The sequence below is a fragment of the Pseudopipra pipra genome, chromosome 1 (assembly GCF_036250125.1).
Source record: "Pseudopipra pipra isolate bDixPip1 chromosome 1, bDixPip1.hap1, whole genome shotgun sequence".
In the NCBI taxonomy this organism is placed as follows: domain Eukaryota; kingdom Metazoa; phylum Chordata; class Aves; order Passeriformes; family Pipridae; genus Pseudopipra; species Pseudopipra pipra.
In genome coordinates this window covers 131,490,028-131,512,485 of record NC_087549.1, presented here as the reverse complement: position 1 = coordinate 131,512,485, position 22,458 = coordinate 131,490,028, and the positions used below count along the sequence as shown (strand labels likewise).

The 22,458-nt window shown below is 39.7% G+C and overlaps 1 protein-coding gene across 4 annotated transcripts in view; it reads right to left on the bottom strand.

Annotated features, from left to right (window-relative positions):
- Positions 1–15,998: 15,998 nt before the first annotated feature.
- The window catches only part of CALCR (calcitonin receptor), a 157,897-nt gene continuing 151,437 nt past the window's right edge, over positions 15,999–22,458 (bottom strand). For all 4 annotated transcript variants that reach the window (XM_064677804.1, XM_064677812.1, XM_064677820.1 and 1 more), the window contains one exon: positions 15,999–18,290. In XM_064677804.1, the coding sequence (XP_064533874.1) occupies positions 18,069–18,290 (222 nt within the window). In that variant the 3' untranslated portion in view covers positions 15,999–18,068. The remainder of the gene's footprint in view (positions 18,291–22,458) is intronic.

The following is a 22,458-nucleotide window of genomic DNA, read 5'->3' as shown; positions in this document are numbered from 1 at the left end:
GCAGGGACCTCTTTGCTCTGGACAACTTTGCAGCCCACTGGGTAAAAGATCAAACATTTTCCTCTGCTTCTATCATCCCCATCTCTGAAGCAGGAGATACTAGGGCTGAGGCAGGGGGTACCAGGCTCGTCTCTGCAGCAGCTGCCAAATGGCCAAAGGCTGCACGTGAGCCAGAGCCAAGGGCTGGAGTTTGCCACTGCTGCCACTTCTTGTGCCTATGTGGCACTGTGCATCTCTGCTGAGACTCAGAGCTCTTACTCCTACAGTAAAGATAACTTACCTTGCTTTTCCTGCCGCTTTCTATCTATCCCACCAAATTTTAGAATCTCCCACTTTTGCCATGGACTAGCTGGCACTACACACATTGTGTATGGATCAGCAGGGATGGGAACAACTGCTGTCATTCAAAGATGAACTCTCTTGTTCATAAAACACAATGTCACAGTTTGAGCTACCTCTGTGACCAGAAAGCAGTTTTGGTGGGTTGTGCAGCCTTGCACACAAGCTGCTTTTCCATGTCCCCGGATGGGATGTGCTTCCAGCTTCACACCCACTTTGAGTCAGCCCCTGTCTGTCCTCTGTGCTGTACTACTTTAGGTGGTATACATCAGTCCAGCCATCCTCCAGGTAGCTGTGCTCCTCACTGTCACATGCGTTGGAATGAGTCAGGAATCTGCTTGCTCTGCTTTGTTCTAATGAAGCTTTGAGTTCCTATGAGATATTTCATCTCAGGTGGAGTGCAGCTATCCAAGCTCCTGTTTTTCCCCTCAAACTGAACTCAGTGCATTGCAGTACAGTTGTAGAGGTTGGATCCTAATTGAACCATCTCCTCTCAACCATGTTGAATATACAAATACTGTGTCCTTGCTCAGGTCATTGGAAAACAGGAGTCCAGCTGAGGAAGTTCATCTCCAAAGACCCAGATGGGTACAGGCAAAGGGAAAGTGGCTTGGACAAAACACTCCTCTTCGTGTGTTTGGAGTGGATTCTTTTTCTCTGAGCAATTTATCCCAGATTGTTTTACAACATGTCTGCTTCCTGTTCTGCCGACTCACCACTTTGAGCCTGTGCCCATGAAATAAAATACTTTAATTTTTATGTGTGTTTTCATTTCCTCATAAAAATTGCTGTACATATTTTTTTCCTCTCCAATCTCATTTGTGGTGCTTTTTTCTGATGGCAACCAGAAGCCTTACATAAGGCAGTAAAGCCCTCCAGGGTTCAGTAACCAAGTGCTGGTGCTTATTTCCACCTGCTCAGGAACAGCACAGAAATTGCTCATGGATACACTTGCCCTGCATGCAGCAAAGCAAGGAAGTGAGCAGGGAGCTGCTGTGAATGTTGTCAGCTTGTTGAGCCAGCTAATTAGGCAGGGAGGCCTGGGGGAGAGTGGCTCTGCCCCATTTTGCCCAGTGTTCAGCTGGGGCCACCAGCATAGAAGGACATGGATTTTTTGGAGCAAGCCCAGAGGAGGGCCATGAAGGTGAGCAGAGAGCTAGAGCACCTCCCCTATTAAGACAGGTTGAGAGAACTGAGGTTGTTCAGCCTGGAGAAGAGAAGGTTCCAGTGAGATCTTATTGTAGCCTTCCAATACCTAATGGGGGCCCACAAGATTGCTGGAGAGGGACTTTTTAAAAGTGCATTTAGTGATAGAACAAGGAGAAATGGCTTTAAACTGAAAGCAGGTAAGTTTAGATTATGTAGTTGGAAGAAATTCTTCACTGCGAGGATGTTGAGACCCTGCAATGGATTGTCCATAGAAGTTGTGGATATCCCATCACTGGAAGTGCTCAAGGCCAGGGTGGATAGGGCCCTGAACAACCCAGTCTGTGAAAGGTGTCCTTTCCCATGTCAGGGAAGTTGGAACTAGATAATCTTTAAGGTCCTTTCCAACCCCAACCATTCTACGATTCCATGATTCTGGAGGAAATGCTGATTCTCGCTCTAGTTGGAGTTCCTCTCCCTTGGTAGCATGGCTGGTGACTTACTGTGCAGTTCTCTCCTTTACCTTACCCTAGCTCCCTCTTTGGGTATCATTCTCCAAAGTGAAATTCTTGCTGGAATTTGATGAGGGTTGTTTCCACTGAATTTGCAAATGTTCGTCCCAAATGATATACTATTGTAGTATGTTACATGTTATGCTATTACAATACATAATAATACTATATAATGTATAGTATATTGACATATTGTATTATATTTCATTATATTATGTTATATTATATTATATTACATCTTCCTTGAGACACCTTCAGAGCAGATGTACCCAACCCAGACTGTTGACCTATGAAAGCTGTAGCTCCTTCAAGGTAAAATCCAACTCTGGAAATCCTAACTGCAGTAATCCAAAGTAACTAATAACTCAATGAAAAAAACCCTTCCTGTTCCTGCCTTTCTAAGACCTACATAAATATTTTTTCTTTATTTACACAAGGCAATCATACAAGAGTTTTCATTTTTAGTTTAGTTTCATGGTAAGTACATTTTTGTGGTGAATACTGTGTGTTTTGTTACCAAGCATAAAATACTGTTTATTGGCTTCCTTTGAAAGATTTCTGAATAAAAGTAGTTGCCACTGTTTATTTTTATGGAATGATGAGGGTTTTTTTCCAAATTATAGAGATTTGAAGCATATAAACAAAATAATTATTGTATTAGCCTTTTGACATAGTATTAAGAGTTTTCCAGTTTGGTAAAATGATTGAAAATATGTTCATAGGATATGATTTTCTCTTAGCATATGCTACACAATGTGTAGAGATTTTTGTTTCTAAAATTACTTGTTTTATGTTATTGATACATCTGGCTAAGTGACTGAAAGAAAACAACAGTTATACATAGCTTCAGTGTTCTTGAATCTCATTTGACAGAAAATTCATAGAATACACTTTTATCCCATGCATCACTTAGAGCATTGGCAATCATTTTTAGGCCTGAAGTGTACTGTCCCTAAATCAGAGACAGTTCTTGCAACTTAGCCCAAGACATGAAATTGATAGTGGTTTGATTTAATGGTGACCAGGAAAAGGATATACTTCTGTATCAGCCATTGGGAGAGATAAACTACATGGAAATAACAATTGCTAGAGCCCTTCCAGCAATCTCCTTGGTTTCAGTGCTTGGAAGCTGAACTAATTTTGGTCCTATCAGTCTGTTCCAAATCTTCAGTGAATTTATAACACGGCTGTTACAGGGACACATGTTTCAATCAACTCAGAGTGGGTTTTGGATCTTCCTAGAATATATTACTAAAACTCCTGAAAATGGAAACACAAGCAAACTGCAGACAGCCAATTAAGGAAGTGGATAATTAAGAGGATCATTCAGATTGAGCCTCAGCCTTCCAGTCATGACAGATCCTGACAATTTCAATCATCAGTTGCAGCAATGCAAAATTCCTATGCATTGCTCTTATAGAAACCAATAGTTTTTCCTCTCTGAGGCCTCTTTTGCAGAGACTGACAGTCATAATTGTTTGGAACCATAGATCAGAAGGTATAACCAAAAGATCTGTAACTAGAAAAATTGATGAAGTCTTCAAATCATGGTGAAATTCTGGGGACTGAGGCCTTTTGCAATAAATTGTAGAACATTTTTGTTAGAAATCAACCTAGACAGTGTTCAGACTTTTTGATAGTGGGAAATGGAGAAGGAGTGGCTGGTTGGGGTCTTCAAGTGGACAAGAAATCAAAAAAGAGGCTTTGAGAAATGACACATTTTGTTTTCAGGGAGAAAAACTTGTTTCCAAGTCCTTTCTGCTAGATTTTTACCATAACTTCCAGATGACCATGTAACAGGTGGTGCTACATGGTTTTTCAGTGTTGAGAGCCTGCAAAACTCCCCTTCTCTACACAACCCATATGATGAGGGTATGAAACATCTTCAAAAGCTGACCTTGAGGATTAGAGTATTAAACACCAAAGTGCTTCAACAGAAGTAGAGGTTTCAATTTACCATACATTTTTCTCCAGGCTCATCTTCTGAGAGCACATCTTCTCTTTCACAGGTGGTATCAGCCCTTCTCTTGCTGCCATTCCCCTTGGGTCCAATGATGTGAAGTGTGTTTTTCTCCTCCTGACCATAACTGAAGAAGGTTGTTCCCCAATTCATCATTCACTATGAAAGAAATTAAGCACAAGAAGTGGATCCATTATGCATTTTCTCTGGAAACAAAGCCAATACCGGGGTCTTCCTTTTCCCCCTCCTTTCCCACATGGCACTTTACATTTCCTCACTGCACCAAATTTATCAAATGGCTGAGACAGATACAGGATAAAAAGTAAATTTTTTTTGAGTTTGCAATTTATCTATTTATTTATAGTTAGAGAAGATAGTCAAAGTAGTCTGATTCTAACTGCGTATTTAGAAGTGGCTATCAAGCAGGTAGAGGGACACTTCAGGTACTTTTGTAAATTGCCATTAGTCTGCTTAGTAACAAATGCTATTATTCCTAGAAAAGAATCTTGCCAAAGAGGAGGGTGGACTAGATTAACACAAACTAGAATTAAATATCCAATATACCAGAAGCCCTAAGACAAAAATACGATGTTGTTTAATGTATTAAAGACTATACTCTGCTGGCTGAGGCACTGTGAAAAAAAAGATGACAGAAGAATTAATTAGGAAGTGAGGGATCTTGAAAATAACAAAAATAGTTCTTAAAGAAAAAGTGGAATTTGTTAACGAAGTGTTAACCTCTGCTGGCACTTTTGTAAAATAAATCACATCAGGTGGAAAACCAGGAAGCTGCAGGGTTGGGTGGGAGCGGCTGCAGGCAAGGCTCTCCTCCTTCTGCTGCAGGGACTGAGAGCTCCCTGAACCCCTGGTGCAGGACAGGTAAGAACAGCCCCAAACAAAAACAACCAAAACAAACAACCCCCTCCCCCAGATAGTTATTGCCAGTCAAAAAAGAAAAAAGCTTCACTACATCATAATACTATTTTAGTCAACCCAAACCCCTTTGTTCATTGCGAGGGTAGTTGGCTGCATGGCAGCCTATTTACCTCCTGGTTACTTTGCCTGCTCCAAACACACACATTACCCTTGGGGTGAACGTAGAGAATAGCTTGCATAGGGCTTCGATGAAATTTGTTCAAGTATTAAAAGGTACACACATTTACATGTAAATATATGTGTATTTGTAAGAAAACATATACATTTTTTGATATGCATTGCTTCTGCACTTTGCAGAATGAATTCTCAGTGTTCCTTCCTCAAAGTATGAAGTGCCCCATGCCCAGGCATCAGCCCTTTGCTCACCTGCTCTGTGTAATTTTAGCATGGGCTGTGAAAACAGTGTCTGTGGGCAGACTCCCGAGCTCTTCAGGGAGCAGACTCCCCTCTTGACTTTGCCTTGCTATACCCAGGAAACAGCACTTCTAGCCATTGCCTAGGATTTTTGGCAATGAAAACACTTAAATAAGTAATAATCATAATAAAGACTATGATTGTCTCTATCAGCTTAAACAGAACCTGAAAGATAGCTCTGAGCAGTAAAGGACACTGTTCTACTTGTGTTTGGGAGGAGTACAAAAAATTGCATGATTTTCTTTTCTTACTGGCCATCAGTAGAAAAAATATCAATAACTTAGCTAAAGAAGTCTGGATGCATAAAAATGTTGTTTGGATTCTTTAGAGATATTTCTAACTCAAACAAAATAAAAACAGATCAACACACGTTTTACCAATGCTATTTTCGTGCAGCCAAATTGTTTCTGGACAGCAGTGATGATAGTGTGATTTGAAAGCTCTTCAAGCCTGGTCTTTTGAATAGGAAATATATTCCATTTGGATGTCATGTTTTTTTAAAGGTGGATAAATTCAAATGTGTTAACTTGTATATATTCAGTTACAGTCGGATTGTCAGAAAAATTATAACCTTGCAAATCCCTCTATTTTTGGCTCAGGGAGGTTTTCTCAGCTTCATGCAGATTGATAATGACTTCTGCATGGGCTGTGCATCATAAAGTAAAGTGGTGTTGGTGCTCCTTTTATGAGACCCTGACAAGCCTAAGAAAGAAAGTAACCTTATAACATGTGTGCCCCACAACACACATTTTAAGGCTAGAAAAGCTAGAGAAGTTCTTCACAATAGAGTTTTTTCTTGTTTTGTGGTGCTGTAATTAAAGGAGCTTGTACCGTCTCCAAAGAAAATTCCTTGTAGCTCACAGGAATTTAATATACATCCCCACCAATTTTTTTTTAAATAATTTCTTTTTTTCCCCAGTCACTGTAATCTGTGTTGTTTGGGCAGTGAGGGAAACTTTTCATCTTTGTCATTTTGCCCTATGGGTGTGTGAGACCAGAATCATCACCAGTGAAGAAATAACAACCAAACCCCCACATGAAACCTCCCCTGAGAGCTGTGAAAACCTGAAACCAGAACCAAGTCAACAGGAAGACACAGTTCCTCCACTGTCTATGCCTTCTTTCAATATCAGGGGGAAAAAATGAAGCAAATAAGAATATGCTCTTAGCAAGGAATCCAAGAAGTGAGATGACCCTGCTCATGTGCATGGTCTCCAGAAATCCCGACACTTTGAAACCAGTTAGTTGAATTAGGATGACGATGGCAGTTGTCTGAGAGATAGACATGAAGAGAGGAAAAATTATGCTATAAGAAAAGATGTCCAAAGTGGGATTGTGCTACGAATTTTGCATTTTGAGTTCTGTACAAAAATGCAACTAGAACACCTATATTCTACCACCATATTTCACCATGGCTCCTCTTTAATCCCAGTTTCTTCTTAGTGTCAACTGTAACACTGTGTTTTGCCTATTGTAGTTTCCATCTTGGAAATTGTGGTTTAATGTTGCAGATGCTTCTAATTTGACCACACTGAAACTTGGCTTTATTATTTACTCAGATATGTTTTCCAAGAAATCCAATGAGCTGTGTTTTTTGAAGTGCAGCAAAAATAGCACAACTCTGTTGACTTCAGATCTATTTTCCAAGGTGCTGCATCCAACACAACCTGGTTTTGAGAAAATAGAAAAGTGCAAGAAAATTGCTCTTAGTCTGTGTCTATTCTGAATCTCTCACAACTAACTCACAAACAGTGGAGACAGACTCCAAACCCAAAGGAAGCTGATGAAGATTAACCAAGACTTCTACTTCCGTGGTTCTTGCCAGCAAAGGACAAAACAGCACTCTCCATCAGAGCTAGAATGTCCCATCCATTTCATGTTAAATTAGCCTGAGAATGTCAAAAGGATAGAGGCTTTCCAGCATGCAGGCAGTGGGAATTTTTCAAGGTTTTCATGACAAGGAAGAGTTTGGGCTTTTAGGAGGAATAAAGTGGTGGCTGTTTGCGGGCACAGGGCAATGGCTGTAGTCACAATAGAGGTACTGATGTATTATGAATCCTTCTGCTAGGGCAGATTATTTGGGGGTTAATTTTAGACTTGCAGAAGTATTCACTACCTTGCTCCTACACCATTAAGGATCAGATCTTGGTTTGGAGATTATTACTCTGACATAACCTTTTCCATGCTGTGCTTTATGGAATTGTTAAATTGGGGGATATTTAGCAGAACAAATAAAAGTACAGATATTTGACCTAGCAGAGCCAGGGAGGACAATTTTCTAAACTTGAGCCCATCCTTACATGAATTTTAGAAATTCATGGTACCAAAATACCTTTGAATAGCTAGGTTTTCTCTCTTGCTGTAACATGTAAAAGACTTCATGCCCATTCTGCATGTCTCAGTCACACAGTCTGAATACAAACCACCTCTTACCTGTGTCCTTGAAATCCATATGAGCAAAAATGTCTGGTGTTCTTTTTTTTTTTTTTCATTACAAAATCCATTCACACTCAAAAGCCATTTTTGAAAGTTACTAATGTCTTGCAGCAGAGAAGAATCTCAGAGCAATATTCAAAAACAGCAGAGAAACGTACAAAATTCTGTGAAGCAGAGTGGTTTTCAATTTGGAAATGGAGCAATCATCTTTGGCTGTTGCTTTTAAACTGCATGGACACACCATTTTTCTGCATTTCAAATCTGAACTACTAGCAACATTATGGAAAAATATCCATAGGGATGAAGTCTATTTTCATGGGCAATATTTTGAGTGCTTTATTGCCAGGAGAAATAAGCAACCCTCCAGAAGACAAGTAAATGTTCGAAGCTTGGAGGAGAGTTTCCCCACTGAAAATGGAATATTGTTAACAAGCAATTATTTGTTATCACAATATTACCAAAGACAACAGCTAGGTACATCTCTATCAGTTCTGAGTTTGTTTGTCTAATGTCCTTAAAGTACCTCCTAAGACAGACACTCAGAACCCTCTGGGGCCATCTGTCCCTCAAATGAGGAAGACTTTCTATTTCTAACACAGGTCACTGCTAAGAGAAATCCATAAATCTTGTAATTTGTCCAAAGAATATGAAAAAAAAAGTTTTCCCCCTATTTCTTTGCAGATACTCCCTAGGTGCAGAAGGTTCCATTAAATAAATACATACTTGATGCCAAAAAAGCATATATCTGTGAGGTACATTTGCCAGCCCAAGGAACCTGATGTGTAGCAATGTTCCAGCCTCTCCTGAGCATCTTTGGAATTCACTGATCAGAATAGCAAATGCAACTATATTTGGGAGGTGCCACTGAAAGGCTTTGCACCTTGACTGAATGAAAATATTCTTAGGAGGCATTTGAACACCAAGGTGCCCCATACAGGTAAAATTGCCTACTGTTATTTAAGTATATTGCTCATTGGTGGTGCTTCTAATGTGAAACATTGCATCAGAACCAGGTCTCTCCTGGAAGATTGATAAACACCTCTGCCAAAATTAGATTCTGCTGAGAAGCTGATATTTTTTGAATGTTAGTGAACCAATCTGGGAAAAACCTCTTGGGCTTTTTCTTTCTGAGGGATGCTGACATTCACATACACTGCAGGAATGCCTTGACCGTGTCCATTTTGCCCTTGTACCAACAGAGGTGTGTTTATCAGGTGATATAAAGGAGATTTTAACTTTCTTGGTAACTTTGTCACCGGTGGTGCACACAGTGGTTTTCAATATTGTCTTCTTGACCAGAGAGAGGCAATTTTACAGCAGAAACAGAGAAAATGAACATACAAAGGTTGCTAGCAAAGACTGAAGATAATACTGTATGTATTGCATGCATTTAATATGCAATTTTTAAAAAACATTTATATGTAGATGGGCCTCATTCATGGCGAAGGGTTCAGATTCAGGCATAGACATTTAAAAATGTGTGCAATATATCCAGCTCTTCTGCACACCAGCTGTGCCTCAGCCTAATAACCACCTTTCAGCAGATGAATTGCAGCAGCATCGTGTAGGAGCTGAATCCTCTTCCTGCCCAGCAACACTTGAAATTGCATGACTTGAACCACAGTCAGATGACTGGAGCTACAGGTGTGGAGTCTATGTAGGTATTTTGCATTATATGTGAATTTTTAAATATATGCATGTATGTGGTCTCTGTATCACAGCATGCTAGAAAGTTCCCTAAGACAGGGCTTTCGCAGAAGCAATTGTTGAATGTTTTTCCTTCTGATTCTTTAAAATGTTTTAAATATTTTAAAGAATTCACTATCCAGAGGGAAGAAATTAATTAATGCTCATGGCTGAACACTACTGCAAAGTACAAAATTTTGGTACAAAAAATTTTTGGTACAAAATTCCTGTCAGAGAGCAGAGAGCCAGATCAATCACTGAGGAATTCATTGTTTGCAGGGAGGAAGGGACAGCTTTTCCCCACTGACCATTGTCTTGTGGGGAACTTTGGACTTAGAGACAGCTTACAGACAGCTTAGATGTCTAGAATACATGTCTACAGTTGTCTGTCTACAATAAAATGGTCTGACAGGTTGAGAATTTTTACCAATGAAAACATGCTTGGAGTAAAGTCTAAATTCTGGGTGTAAGAGCCTAAATCTGTCAGTGGAAGTTTCAGTGCATTCAGTGAGTCTGGCACTTTGTTTGCAATCATTTTCTCAGGACCACACAGTAAGTCTGTGGCAGGGACATGACCCAAATGTAAGTTTGCCAAGTCCATGCAGTCCACTGCCTTAACCACAATTTTTTTCTTGATTTTAACAGATATTTCTGTGTTCTTTAATGCTATTGTGCTACTAGCTCATAGCTGTCAGAGACTTTAAGAAAACCCGTGAGGGTTATTCAACTGTTTAAGAACCAGTGTTTGGTGTTTGTTTATATCTGAATATCTTAACAGAAGACATTCCAATGGTTTTAAAATGAGTCTGACTTTAATTGCAAAAATTAAAATCAGTCTCTCACAAAGCAAAAATTTGCTGAATGCTCTATTCTATACCAAAGAAATTGCATCTAAAATGCTCCTGTGCAAGACATAAATTAAGAAAGGGTGATTGACTGGCACCTATCTCAACATGGATCCCAGCAGGGCAAGAGCAGGTCAAACTTTCGAGGGTATGTGAAAACCCTCTCCAGGGCTCTATGTTCCTGCATCTGCTGCATTAGGAAATGTCAGAGCAAGACTTAACTACTGCACTGTTTTCTCTAGCATTGCTCTCTCATCAACCTCCTCAGATCTTTGGGGGAATGACCTGAAAAGATAACAGCAGCCCCCACGTGTTTGCAGCTCCTGTGGGGGACATGGGTGTTACAGAGGCAGTACCAAGCATCCCCTTCCTGATCCATCCACAGCCATTAAGGCTGGTAAAACAGGATCTGTAAAGGATGAAATTCTTGTTCCCACAGAACTCAAGCAGCTGATGCTTTTGATTTCAGTAAGGTTGAGATTTCACTCACATCATTGGTCAGTATTTCTTTGTAAGATTTTCTACACTTGCAGGAAGGTTTAGCTTATGTACATCACACAGCAACAGAACAATTGGTTTATAATCAGAAACATACATGTGGTGTAGAGAATCATCAGTGTATTTTTATGGCATAAAAACACATTGCGCAGTAAATACTAAAGTAGACAATGAATTTCTTGGCTTATATCAAACTCAGGGATAATTCAATTATAACCGTGTTTTCATTTGTATCAATCATGAACAATGAATTTTTGACTTGTGTCTGTGCCTCGGATTTGCCAACATGGGAAGTCTTCCTATATTTTGAAGCCTTTTCCATTTTGTGAGCCATGCATTTCAAGCATCATCCAACAAAATTTAATTGCATAAAACTTTCCTGCCATGCGCATATAGTAATATTCTATCTAGATATGAATTACAAAAAAAAAAAAGGCAACCAAAAACTTTTATATACACATGGAATTGCTTAAATTATATCCAGGTTTTTTTGTATATGTTTCGATTACTGACAGTGTGTTGCTAATTTACAAAAACTGTATATGATGAGCATAAAATGTATTTATTTAATTTCCTTGTCCTGGTTGCATTAATTTCTTTTGCTGACATGCATTGGTAACTGGTTGGTAACTGATGTACCATTCTGCATTCAGGAGTGTTAGTACTTGTGTAATGTAAAACAAATGGATGAAAAACAGGGACCTTTGCTCGTGATATCCTGATGTATAAGAAAAACTAATACCGAGGACTTCCACATGGGCTATAGTTAGTATGGAGAAATATGACCTGTTTTTTGGGTATTTTTGGCATTTACCAAAACTTGAGAATTCATGACGAACTATTCATCATGTATATGGCAGTGCTTGTGTAGATGATGGCACATCTGGAGTGACCCGTTGTCCTTCACTTTCTCACTAACTCTGACTTCCCAAGAAGTCTGCTATAAGGAAGAAATTTCATGAAAAATCCTTCCAATCCCTCCTTTCAAAATTGAAGGTTACCTTGTGTTGGATACACTTGCACCATAATTGCCGTGAAGACTCTGAACGGCTGCCAGGTCAAAGCTGCAGCCTCTCCAGAGAGGCATCTCTCTTCTGCTGCTGGAGAGGCAATCATGAGCATGGCGGCTCGGTCCTTTGGTGTTAAATATTTGCTATATACCCAAAGACAATAAAAGAGCTCATAAAAGAAAAAAGCCTGTAGTATAAAATAATTCAATAAGAAAAACTTTTTCTTAAGCTATTTCCTCTTCATTTGTTCTGGGCCTGGACTTGATAAACCTGCCCACACAATCTCCAGCAAGCAGAATATGGGCTCTGACCATTTATAGAGCCACAATCATTATAGGCAGCTATTTTATGCACCTTTTTTCCCCGTGGAAGCATATAGTGGTGATGCTGTCTCTGAACCTGAGATACAGCTTCTTTCTTCATGGACCTTATGTCACAGATTTTTTAAATTGTGCAGAAGTCTCTCCCACCTATTCTCAGAAGGAATGTTAATTGCGATGCTATTATATACCTAGAGGGTTTATTCATTAAAATCTTGCTTGCACACACACACTGCAGTGGTCAGTGGGAAGAGCTGTACATCTCCATGTGTACCAATCATCTCCCAGAAAAACCTATCCAGATAACATGGTTCTGATCAGCTTCGTGCCACCATCTGGACTGAGACACTTTGACTTTGTTTGCCCAAAACTAAAGAAATAACTAGGAGGTAAGAGAGGAGAGTAGGATACAAGAGGTTTCCATCTCTCAGGTTTTTCTATGTGGTCAGCATGGACTCTGAGAGCCTTTTCCATTCTTTTTATTTTGATCTTCTAGAAGCTGTTATATGCTAAGCATTTAACAAAAGCAACTATTTATCTCTTTACCTATAACAATGAAAATATATGTTAATGGCCAAGTAACTTGTGAAGTTTGTCCAATACATGTAGCATATATAAACGTGGTGCTAGTAGACATCAAACATTTCTCAACTGTATTACACCAAGTATTTTCAGTGTTTGTTAATATTTAGATAACCTCTAAAATCAGAGAGGGAAAAATCCTGCCCTTAGCCACATTGCTGAAGTCAGTGAGAATTACTGCTGTATTACCCAGGGTAAAATGAAATAAAAGGTTTTCCATACCAAGGAGCTGCCTGATCTAAGGTCAGTCTTCTCCACAATAGTAGGTCTTATGCTGGTGAGATAAATGAGGTTATCTGTTCGAGAGTAGACATGCAGCTGGGAAAGAGATTATTCCTGCTCACCTCCCCGTCAGCCCTTTTCATCAGCTCAGCCCTGATTTAGCAAGCTGAGAAATGCAGTGTAGCCAATGTTTCTTGGCCAAGTCATTCCCATCATGAACACATCTGGTATGGGAGTGGGCAGATCGGTGACCCATGGGGTCCTCAGAAAGCATTAAGGTAGTTAAGGGAGGCTACATACCTTCTCTGCCCCACAGTGTCTTCCACTCCTCACTTCAGCTTTGTGCATTTTGTGGGGGATGATGGGTCACTTTCTACCTGAGCACAGTTCTTATAACAATTCATTGTAAATATATAATATAATTCATATGTATATATGTATGTATACTATCTAGAATTACCAGATGGTTGATTTTTTGGTGCCTTTTATCTGACATTCAACTTCTTAAGATTTTTTTTTTCTTTTCTTCAAATGACAGGATTGCATTCTGTCAAAAATAGAAAGATAATGTTACTCTGCTTCTAAAGATACTTGATCTGTGTGCTCAGACTTTTATTCTTAATTTAGCTTTAAATCTGCACCTACCATTTCCATAATTCCAGTGGGTAGTAGATGCAAACTGTAAAGGAAAAATGTTTCTGCTGAAAGTGTGTAGGATGCACAGACTGGGAAGTAAACGCTTCTTATGGTGGCAATACTGAGGTGGAGAGAAATGCAGAGCAGATGAGGGAAGGAGCTGTATCTATTTGACCACATTATGCAAACCAACATCACTAGCACTTGGGAATGGAGGAGTTCCATGTAGTCACACATCTGCACATTTCACATTACACAAAGTAACCTCCTGTGGTGTGGTCACTTCTCAAAGTTGCATTTGCTTACAGTGAGAGAAGAGGGACCAGATTATTAAAATTTGTGCAGCCATCCGATGTCCTTTAAAAATTGACTGAAGATAGTTGGTTTCTTTTTAAGATAGGCTTGGGAGGTCCTGAAATTGGATTATAAAGAAAATCTTAAGTGGCATTTAATGAGAGGTAAGTACCTTCCTGCCCCAGCAGAGCACAGTGCCCATCTCTGCTGCTACAAAATCATAGAAAATAAGTTTTGATAGGAATTTGGCAGGTCATCTAAATGATCTGTCTGCCAATGCAAGTGAGCCAGGCCTAAATCATCCCCAGTGCTGTCTGTGGCAATTTGTGTTTCGTGAGGCTCATATATAACATCCCTGTTAGTCATCTTACCATGCTGCTTTCTTCTCCAGCAGCAGTATGACATGCTCAGTAATGGTAACCTTCTCACCGCTTGATTTGACTGGTTAAAACAGCTCTCCTTCACTAGGATGAGGGGGACATACTGTTCTATATTTGAGATGATGAGAATTCCTTTATTTTCTCAATGATGCTCTAAATACTCAATAAAGGGATGCTTAAATATAGATTTGGGATCCATCTGTAAGTATATGAAAAATTCTGTACTGCACAGAAACATCTGCAGGTCATAAAAAGGGTACTTTGAACTTAAATCTTACAGGTACCCTAATTACTACAGCTGGCACAGAACTACAGGTGTCAAAACATTGGTGTCATTTCTGGCACCATTCTAGATCTCAGGGCTTGCCAGGGACTTAAATTTCACTAGATAATTGACTAAGGAGCTGATCGTGTTCTTCTTCCTGAGGTATGCCAAGCTGGAGGTCTAACTTTCCCTCACTGCTGGCCAATGACATTTTTTCCCCCCTCCATGTGGCAGCACTGAGTCCAAATTTCACAGCTGAGCTCAGGTTTTCTATGCCTCCAGAAGGCAGACAGGGCATGCTTCATACACTGCAGAGTCTCATTGGCTTGGGATCAACTACTGTATCAATACAAATATTTTTTAGGTCACAAATCCTGATATTTTTGAGCAGTGACCAAATAACTGCACATATTTAGCTTCATGAAGACACATCAGAATTTTAAAATTCCAAGCAGTGGAAATGTAGGTACCTTCACATTGTTAGTATTTCGGACTTGCGTCTTTGAAAATCAGCTCAGATTTTATTTATTGAGACTAGCAAAGGATGGGAGGACAGAAATTCACCATATTTGCATGGCTGTTTTTAACCCAAAGCAAAGTTATCGTGCTACATGAGTGCTCTGTAATGTTTTAATTAAGGTAGCATTATTGCTAAGAGTTTTAATACAGATAAAATTGTCTGTTTTACCTTTGTTGCTGTTTTATTTTAGCTAAAATATATTTATTAAGTAAATGAAATAAAAATCAAGTCTTACTTTTGACATTCCATGCCACAACAAATCTTTTAATTTGTGCTGTGTTTCTGTACCCTGTAAAGAATAACAACCAGCATCTTCCTGATAGATTTCGTTGCTCAAACAAAGCAACCACTTCTGCTGGAGCAAATTTTCAGTAAACTGGGTTTTCATGTGTTGGATATGGTGTGGTGTTTGAGAGGAAACAGATACTGCAGAGGTGATTAATGTAAGGTTGTTTTCCTCTTAAAATACACCTTGCATTCACGGATTCAAGTGTCAGCTCCTTCCCTACTTTTTGATACAATGATATATTAATTATGCATTTCTGCTGTTCTTGTGAAATGTACTAGAGTCAAACCACCCTACTGTCATAATTGTAATTACTGAGGTTGTATCAGTATTCCTAATATTACCGTCACTAGTGTACGGTACTATTTATAAAGCAGAGAATGAAATGTACCTTATGTGTGCAATGAAAATGTTTCAAACCATCTGGAGATGAGGAAAATAGCATTTCCCATCAGAAAGTATTTTGATAAGAAATGACTCAGTAAATACCTTCAAAACTCAGCCTTTCCTACAAAGCCCAAGGGTGATGACAACCCTAAACTCAGTGTGTATGTGAGACCAAAGCTTCAGTGGCTGCAAATCATCATCCCTCCACTGAAACCAAAGCTTCCACAAAGACTGCTGCAACCACACTGAAGCTCCAACTGAGACCCTAAACCTCAGATCCTGACTTTTCAGAGTACTCTACTAAACAAAGCAAGAAACTCTTAATAGTGAAGAAAGAACACAGTCATTATAATGGCAAAGCATTTCCATTTTGTACATCCACATGAACATAACAATGAAACAACTTGCACTTACATGTTGTAAACATGTACATCATTAAAACCAACATGTTCATTATTAAACTCTTAATATTATGCACACTTCTTTTACAATCAGCTCATTTGTATCTTTAGAAACCAGGAATGCCTTCTGGAGCACTCCCAGGAAGTGTGGTGTGTCCCAAAGCAGTTCAGAAATACAGCATTCATAGCAGAGCCACTTTATTGTCTTTAACAACTGACTCCTCCACTTCCTACTGTTCACTGGTGAAAATAGAAATAACAATGCGAGAAATACTGTTGTCTGAAAAAATAACTATCTTCGTATTCCTTGAAGTCTGAAAAATAGGTATGTGGTTGGAACAAAATACACATGAAGGTATTTTTTTGTAAGTGTTCCACTGGATTAACCAAGTGATGATCTGCAAGACAGCTTGTTCTTGTTCCCCAGCTCCTCTCTCTTGTTCCACGGTCGCAGAGCCAGGAGCTCATTCCTCACACTGGGAAGTGTTGGTAGTGCACAGAGGTTGTATGCGTGTGCTGGTGGCAAAAATGGAGTAACCCTCTTCTCTGCAAGGCATTGCCTCTTGTATGGATAGTGGGAATTCAGTCCTCTCTCTCAGTGCTGGGTTTACACCTATCCCTCATGAACTCATTCCTGGGAGGGACTTTTCCAGCAAGATGGCGACTCATGTAGGTAGTCATGTACATTGTCCCTCCATTTAATATCTACAAATTAAGGGTAAAGCAAGGAAAAACAGCCTGGTTGGATACAATATTTAAAAATTGTTTCAAATCACTATGAATGAAGTGGTCTCCTATTTTTGAGGTCTACACCAAACTGTATTGCATAAGTCATTCCCGAACACTGAAGAGAGTTGTTCACCACTCATTGAAGTTAGCAGGGATTTGTCTGCTAATTTCAATAGAATCTGAAATAGGTTATCAAGGTTTTTGGCAGGACTATCTGATGATTAGGAACTCAGGAGAGCAATCAAATTCTAGAAATAGATGCGTCCTGTGCTAAGACATTAGTTTCTCATTTCTTACATGGTATCTTTACCTTTACTGTCATGATCACAATTTTATAACAGAGACAAACATTCATCTAACATTAACCTCGGAAAGTCCATTAAATAAAACTGTAATTTCCAAACAAATTTCACAAAAAATTGTGCCTTAATGATGAGTTTCTGGGCAAAGTAATAGACTCACAATTTTTCCTATAAATAAATATTCTTGAACTCTCGGTATTATTAAACAAAAACTATTTTGAGATGCCTTCAAGATTTGTGGGATGCAGCCTGAAGAACTGATCTGTTTCTCTCAGGGTGTTTGAGATCTTGGTATGCAATGACTATTTCACCTTCATTTGCTTTATGCACCTGGTAATGGGATGATAATATTCTGGGTATCCTTTGGGGTTGGTAATATTTTGGGGCATCCTTTGGAAATCATCAGGATTTCAATACTTTGGAGTGATTTTCTGCTGTTTATATATTTGATTTGTCTTGCAATGTGCAAAATCTTTGAAGCAGTCATCAAGCTCACGAAAAGGGAAAAATAAAAGACTCTAAGCCAGTTACATCTTGTGAAAGTTGGTAGTTTAAAAACTAGTGTTAAAGAAAAGTAGAGAAAACAAAAAGTGCTGAAAGTTTCCAATTGCCACATACTGGTTCTTTCTTTCCTGTTTGCTATGGGCTACCTGCGGTTGTCACGAATGTTGGGTGGTCACTTTATATGGCTGGTATCAGGAGATGTGGAGATTACACAGCCTGGTAGGCAAGTCCATGTTCACTCCCTGCTGCAGCGCACAGGAAGAAATACTATTTCCAGGTCTGCATCAGACTCCCTCACACCACTGCTGTCAGAGGCTGATGTGGTTTGAATATGATGTGTCCTTCCACCTGGGCCTGCACTCTGACATAGCATCTTGGATTTCCACACTCCCACCCTTCTCCCCACTTTGTTCACAGGCAGAACATGAAACAATGTGTTTGCAATGGCTGGTGCTGAGCTAGGTAGATGTCTCTCCAGACTTTAATGCAACGAGTTCAGAGTCCTCTACATATCTTCCATTTAGCTGTTCATTGTTGGAATCATGGTGATACAGGTAAACGGGGACCTCTGTGATTGATGTTGCTGTGTAGGAGGTAGATCGTGTGGAACAGTGCTCGCGGCGCCTTTGGCCCCACTGGGTTTTGTACTGTGTCCATTGCCTCTTCAAAGCTCCTTGGACCTGTTAAAGAAACATACTTAGAGTGAGGCATAATGTAAACCCCTGAAACTGTAGAACTTTTAAAATAAGAAAAGGGAAAGGGAGGGGAAAGGAGGGGAGAGAATGAAAAGGAAAAGGAAAGGAAAATGGAAGGAAAAGGAAAAGCTCTAGGTCTGATTTCATCAGGTTCAGTCTGCCTCTCTCCTCCTGTCTTCTCCAGAAGCAGCTGTTCAGCTCTTGGCCTTAACTCTTTCCCCGCCTACCTTATGGCAGCAGTAAGAGTTTCTGCAGTTGTTGCTGCTTGTGAAGAGAAGGTATAAGTCAGCTCATCCTATAAATGTGGAACAGATTGCTGCATGGGAACACAGTAGGATGCTATAGTTAGAAGAGAGAAGAGGAAGAAGGAATGGGGATTAAAACCTATCTGATGCTGCAGCTGGATTCTCGCCCCTGGAATGCCTAATGCATTGTGATATCTGAAGAAATTTAGTCTTGAGTAAAACTGGCCATGAATGTCAAAGTGTAAGTACTTCTAGAGCTTGTTACGACTAATTTGTAGAAAGAAAGATTTGGAGGATTAGTAGAGCTAAATGGAGATTTTGTCCTGATAAGTTAAGAACAGGTTCTGTTCTTGCAAAATGTATAGCAGGTCATAGCCTGCTGCATGGCAGAGAATTTCAACCTTTGAACATTCATCTGCTAGGAATAAAACATTTTATTAATCTTTTACATTAACAGTGATGTTATACATGACACTAAGATATGATTTAAGCTGCTGAGTCCTGCCAGGGAAAATGAAGCCCTTCTCCAGATGCGTGTTCACGGTGCTGGCTCTTGGTAATGCTAAGAATATGAGCAGGAAGTGGGAAAATGTTGGTTTTTTTGTTTAGATCAATGATTCCAAACACAATGTGAGAATAGGATCAGTTTGATGTAATAATCTGATATAGCGACTCCCTCCTCCAGAGGTAGGCAGCTGCAGGTGAGGCACTGTGATGACAGGAATCCTAGAGTTTCTGTGCTCCTGCTGAAGTGGGCACTGTTTGTCATTTGGAGAATGTATTGCTATTTACTTTCTCCTAACAAATAAAGAAAAGAAAACAAATGGCTGAATGCAGATTAATTAGATATCGAGCACGGGAAAGGCCTATGGTCACAATGGCACTTTAATTGTGGGGAGTGTGAACAAAGTTTACTACGCCAATACTGAGAATTAAAGTGAATGGCTGCATGTGGTGATGTTTTATATCACACCATCACCAAAGTTTATTAGTGAGAAAGAGTTACTAGGTGAAACAGTAATGCAGTTTTAGTACTTGATACAGAAATATTACACACAAGGTAAAATCTGTAAAGAGTTTAGTCACTTTAAAATTGCCTTTTGATGTTACAGTATGAATATTGTAGCTTAGTCACTCCAGAAGCTATGGGGAGGGACTGAAAGAAGAAGTCTTCAGACATACTAAGACAGTGACTTTCCCCATATCACACTGGGGTAGTGGCTTGGCTAGACCATAACCATGTCTGTGCAGAGCAGCTCTGCCTGCCTGCAGCCACCTCTCCAACACCACCACCATGTTCACTAGCACCGCCAGCCATTGTGGACTTCTGGCCTCCTCTGCCCCACGTTGACTGTGTTTGCACTTTTTCCATTCAGATTAATCTCAGCATCTTTACTAAAGGCAGCAAAACCATGCTCTTAGAGCCCTTCTGTTCTTCTTCTAGCCCCCTTCCCCTGGCCTCTGCACAGACCCCAAGGCTTTGATCACTCTTGCATGGGGAGAAGAGCTGCTGTGCAGGTGATGAGCTCCTGATAAGCTCCCAAACTGCCTTCAGCTGAACTGGAATCTGACAGGCCACCAGGACAATCATAGGTCTGGAGATGTTAGCATAGTTAACTGAAGAGGGAAGAACAATGTCCCTGAGTGTTACAAAGCCTGTCGTGAGGAGCTTATAATTTTTTTTCTTAGAAGGGAGTGATGTTTAAATTGTATGTATGGCCAGGGAGAGAACAGGCACATCCCTTCCTGTTCAGCCCATGATTAGAAGTGCCATTATATAGGTTTAAAAGGCTCTACAGAGAAGAGAGAGCACAAGGTCAAAGCAGCTGTGTTTTTGTTCTCTGCTGAACCACTCGCCTGTGCAAGGATCTGTCCGCAAACGGATAATGGATTGTACAAGCTGCTGCACTTGAGCAAAACCTGTTAATCTAGATTTCTGCTATGATTCCAAGGATCTCAGATGATCATAATTCAGTGCCAACCAAAACCATTCAGGTATGGATTTTAAATACGTAAGCAGCATTACTGAAAGTCACATGCACAGCCACAATGTATTAATAACTGAGGAGGTGCCTGGGGACAGGAGGCACAGGGCAGTGCCTGCCATGTTTTCTGCTGTGATAGCAGATGAAAGAAAGTAAAAACTAAAACAATGAAGAGCCTGAGCTTATTTACTCTGCTATTCCAGACTTTAAAGGTTTTTCTGTTCTTCATTAGCCATTCATGCCTCATTGACATGTAAGATACATGGCTGTTTTTTCTCCAAACTGACTTTCCATTTTGTTGTCCAGCCTTGCAGCCTAGAAGCATTCCCAGGCTTGGAAATGTGGTCTGGTGAGCCGACTATTGCAGAAACCTTGTATCATCTGTACAACACTGTTGTTGTTGGACAGAGAAACTACAGTTCTGTTGGATACAAAGATTTTATATGAAAATGCACAAGAAGAGCTATCATTTTAAAAGTCCCAACCAAATCTTTTGTTTATGTGTTGTTCCACATGAATGCAGGCATTGGTACAACTTCTTATTACTATTTTTACATTTCTTTCTATAGATGGGATCATGGAACTAAAGTGAGATTAGTGAGGTAGTAGGCGATGAATGCACTGTAAAACACTGTCAGGTGGTTCTGAGTTGAGCATTGTTTGTCCTGGCTAAGCTTCATGTGTTTCAATCTTGAAGTTAAATACTCCAGCAGGAAAAAGTAAATCCCAGATTATACAGGCTTTTTGTAGTACCAAAATTAATCTCCTTGCCCCACACTGAATTTTCTCGTGAGAAGTAATTTTGACCTCTATGGCAGCAGATGTATGCAGCAGCTTGGAAACAATCTTCTATCATGATTAAAGACCAGACTGTGGCTTTGGTCTGTATTCTACTGCACACAACAAGACTGGGGGGAGTCAGCTGAGTTCACTTGGCCAAACTCAGATCAGCACTCCCTTTGGAAGGATATAATATCAGCTCGGCATTAGTCTGTTACTGCTCTTCTGCAGATTTTGTGCCTTATATATCTACAGATTGGGTAACTGCAGGAATAAAACGGGAGGAAGGGGATCACAATCCTTTCATCCTCTCTTGGCAAAGTCCAGCCTAGCTACTCTAGTGCATAAACTTTGCTTGATGTTTATTGGAAATGTGCTGATGCAAGCACCAAACTGTCTTGAGTCTGTCTTAGAGAGGTGTCATCACTGACTCTCTGCTCACTTTAATGGGAAATTTTAAAGAAAGCTTCCCTTATTGTCTAGTAAATAAAATTTCCTATAAGAAAACAATGACAGGATTTCTCAGAATTCCTGCCATTGAAAGTTGCCTGAAGCAGATACGATTTTAAAAATGGGTATAATGTTGAAAAGTACCCAAGCACCAACAAAATCACTCTCAACATGTCTGGGAAACCTGAATCCTCATGGCCATTTCTTCTTATTGCCTGACACTTGGTCATGTTTCTGACCAGCTGCTCCACCAAGGAATCATTAACTGTACATATTGGCAAGCAGATACTTCAGATATATTCATTATTGCATAACTTGAGAATTGTATTCCTGGAGTTGTAAAGGTGAATATGCTCTTCTGACACTGCAGCATTGCCAAAAGTACTTTGGAATTAGAGCCAGCTGATGAAACTAAGAAATAAACAGTCTTTAAGGCTCTTCATGTTTTCAGTGCCTTTTATTGCTGCCTTTCTTCTTTTTTAGCACTCCTACAGCCCTTAATTTAGACACAAATCCATGTTTTCTCATTAGAGTTGGAGAATTATGGAGTAAACAACCTTTTAAAATAAAGCTATAAAACAATAAGAAAATTTGTTCTGCAAAATTTAATCTGAAAAAAAATGGAAGGTGATGCTGGGAGAATGAAGAAGGCGATGTTCAAGACCAAGATTTTGGGGCAAAACTTAGTTTGGA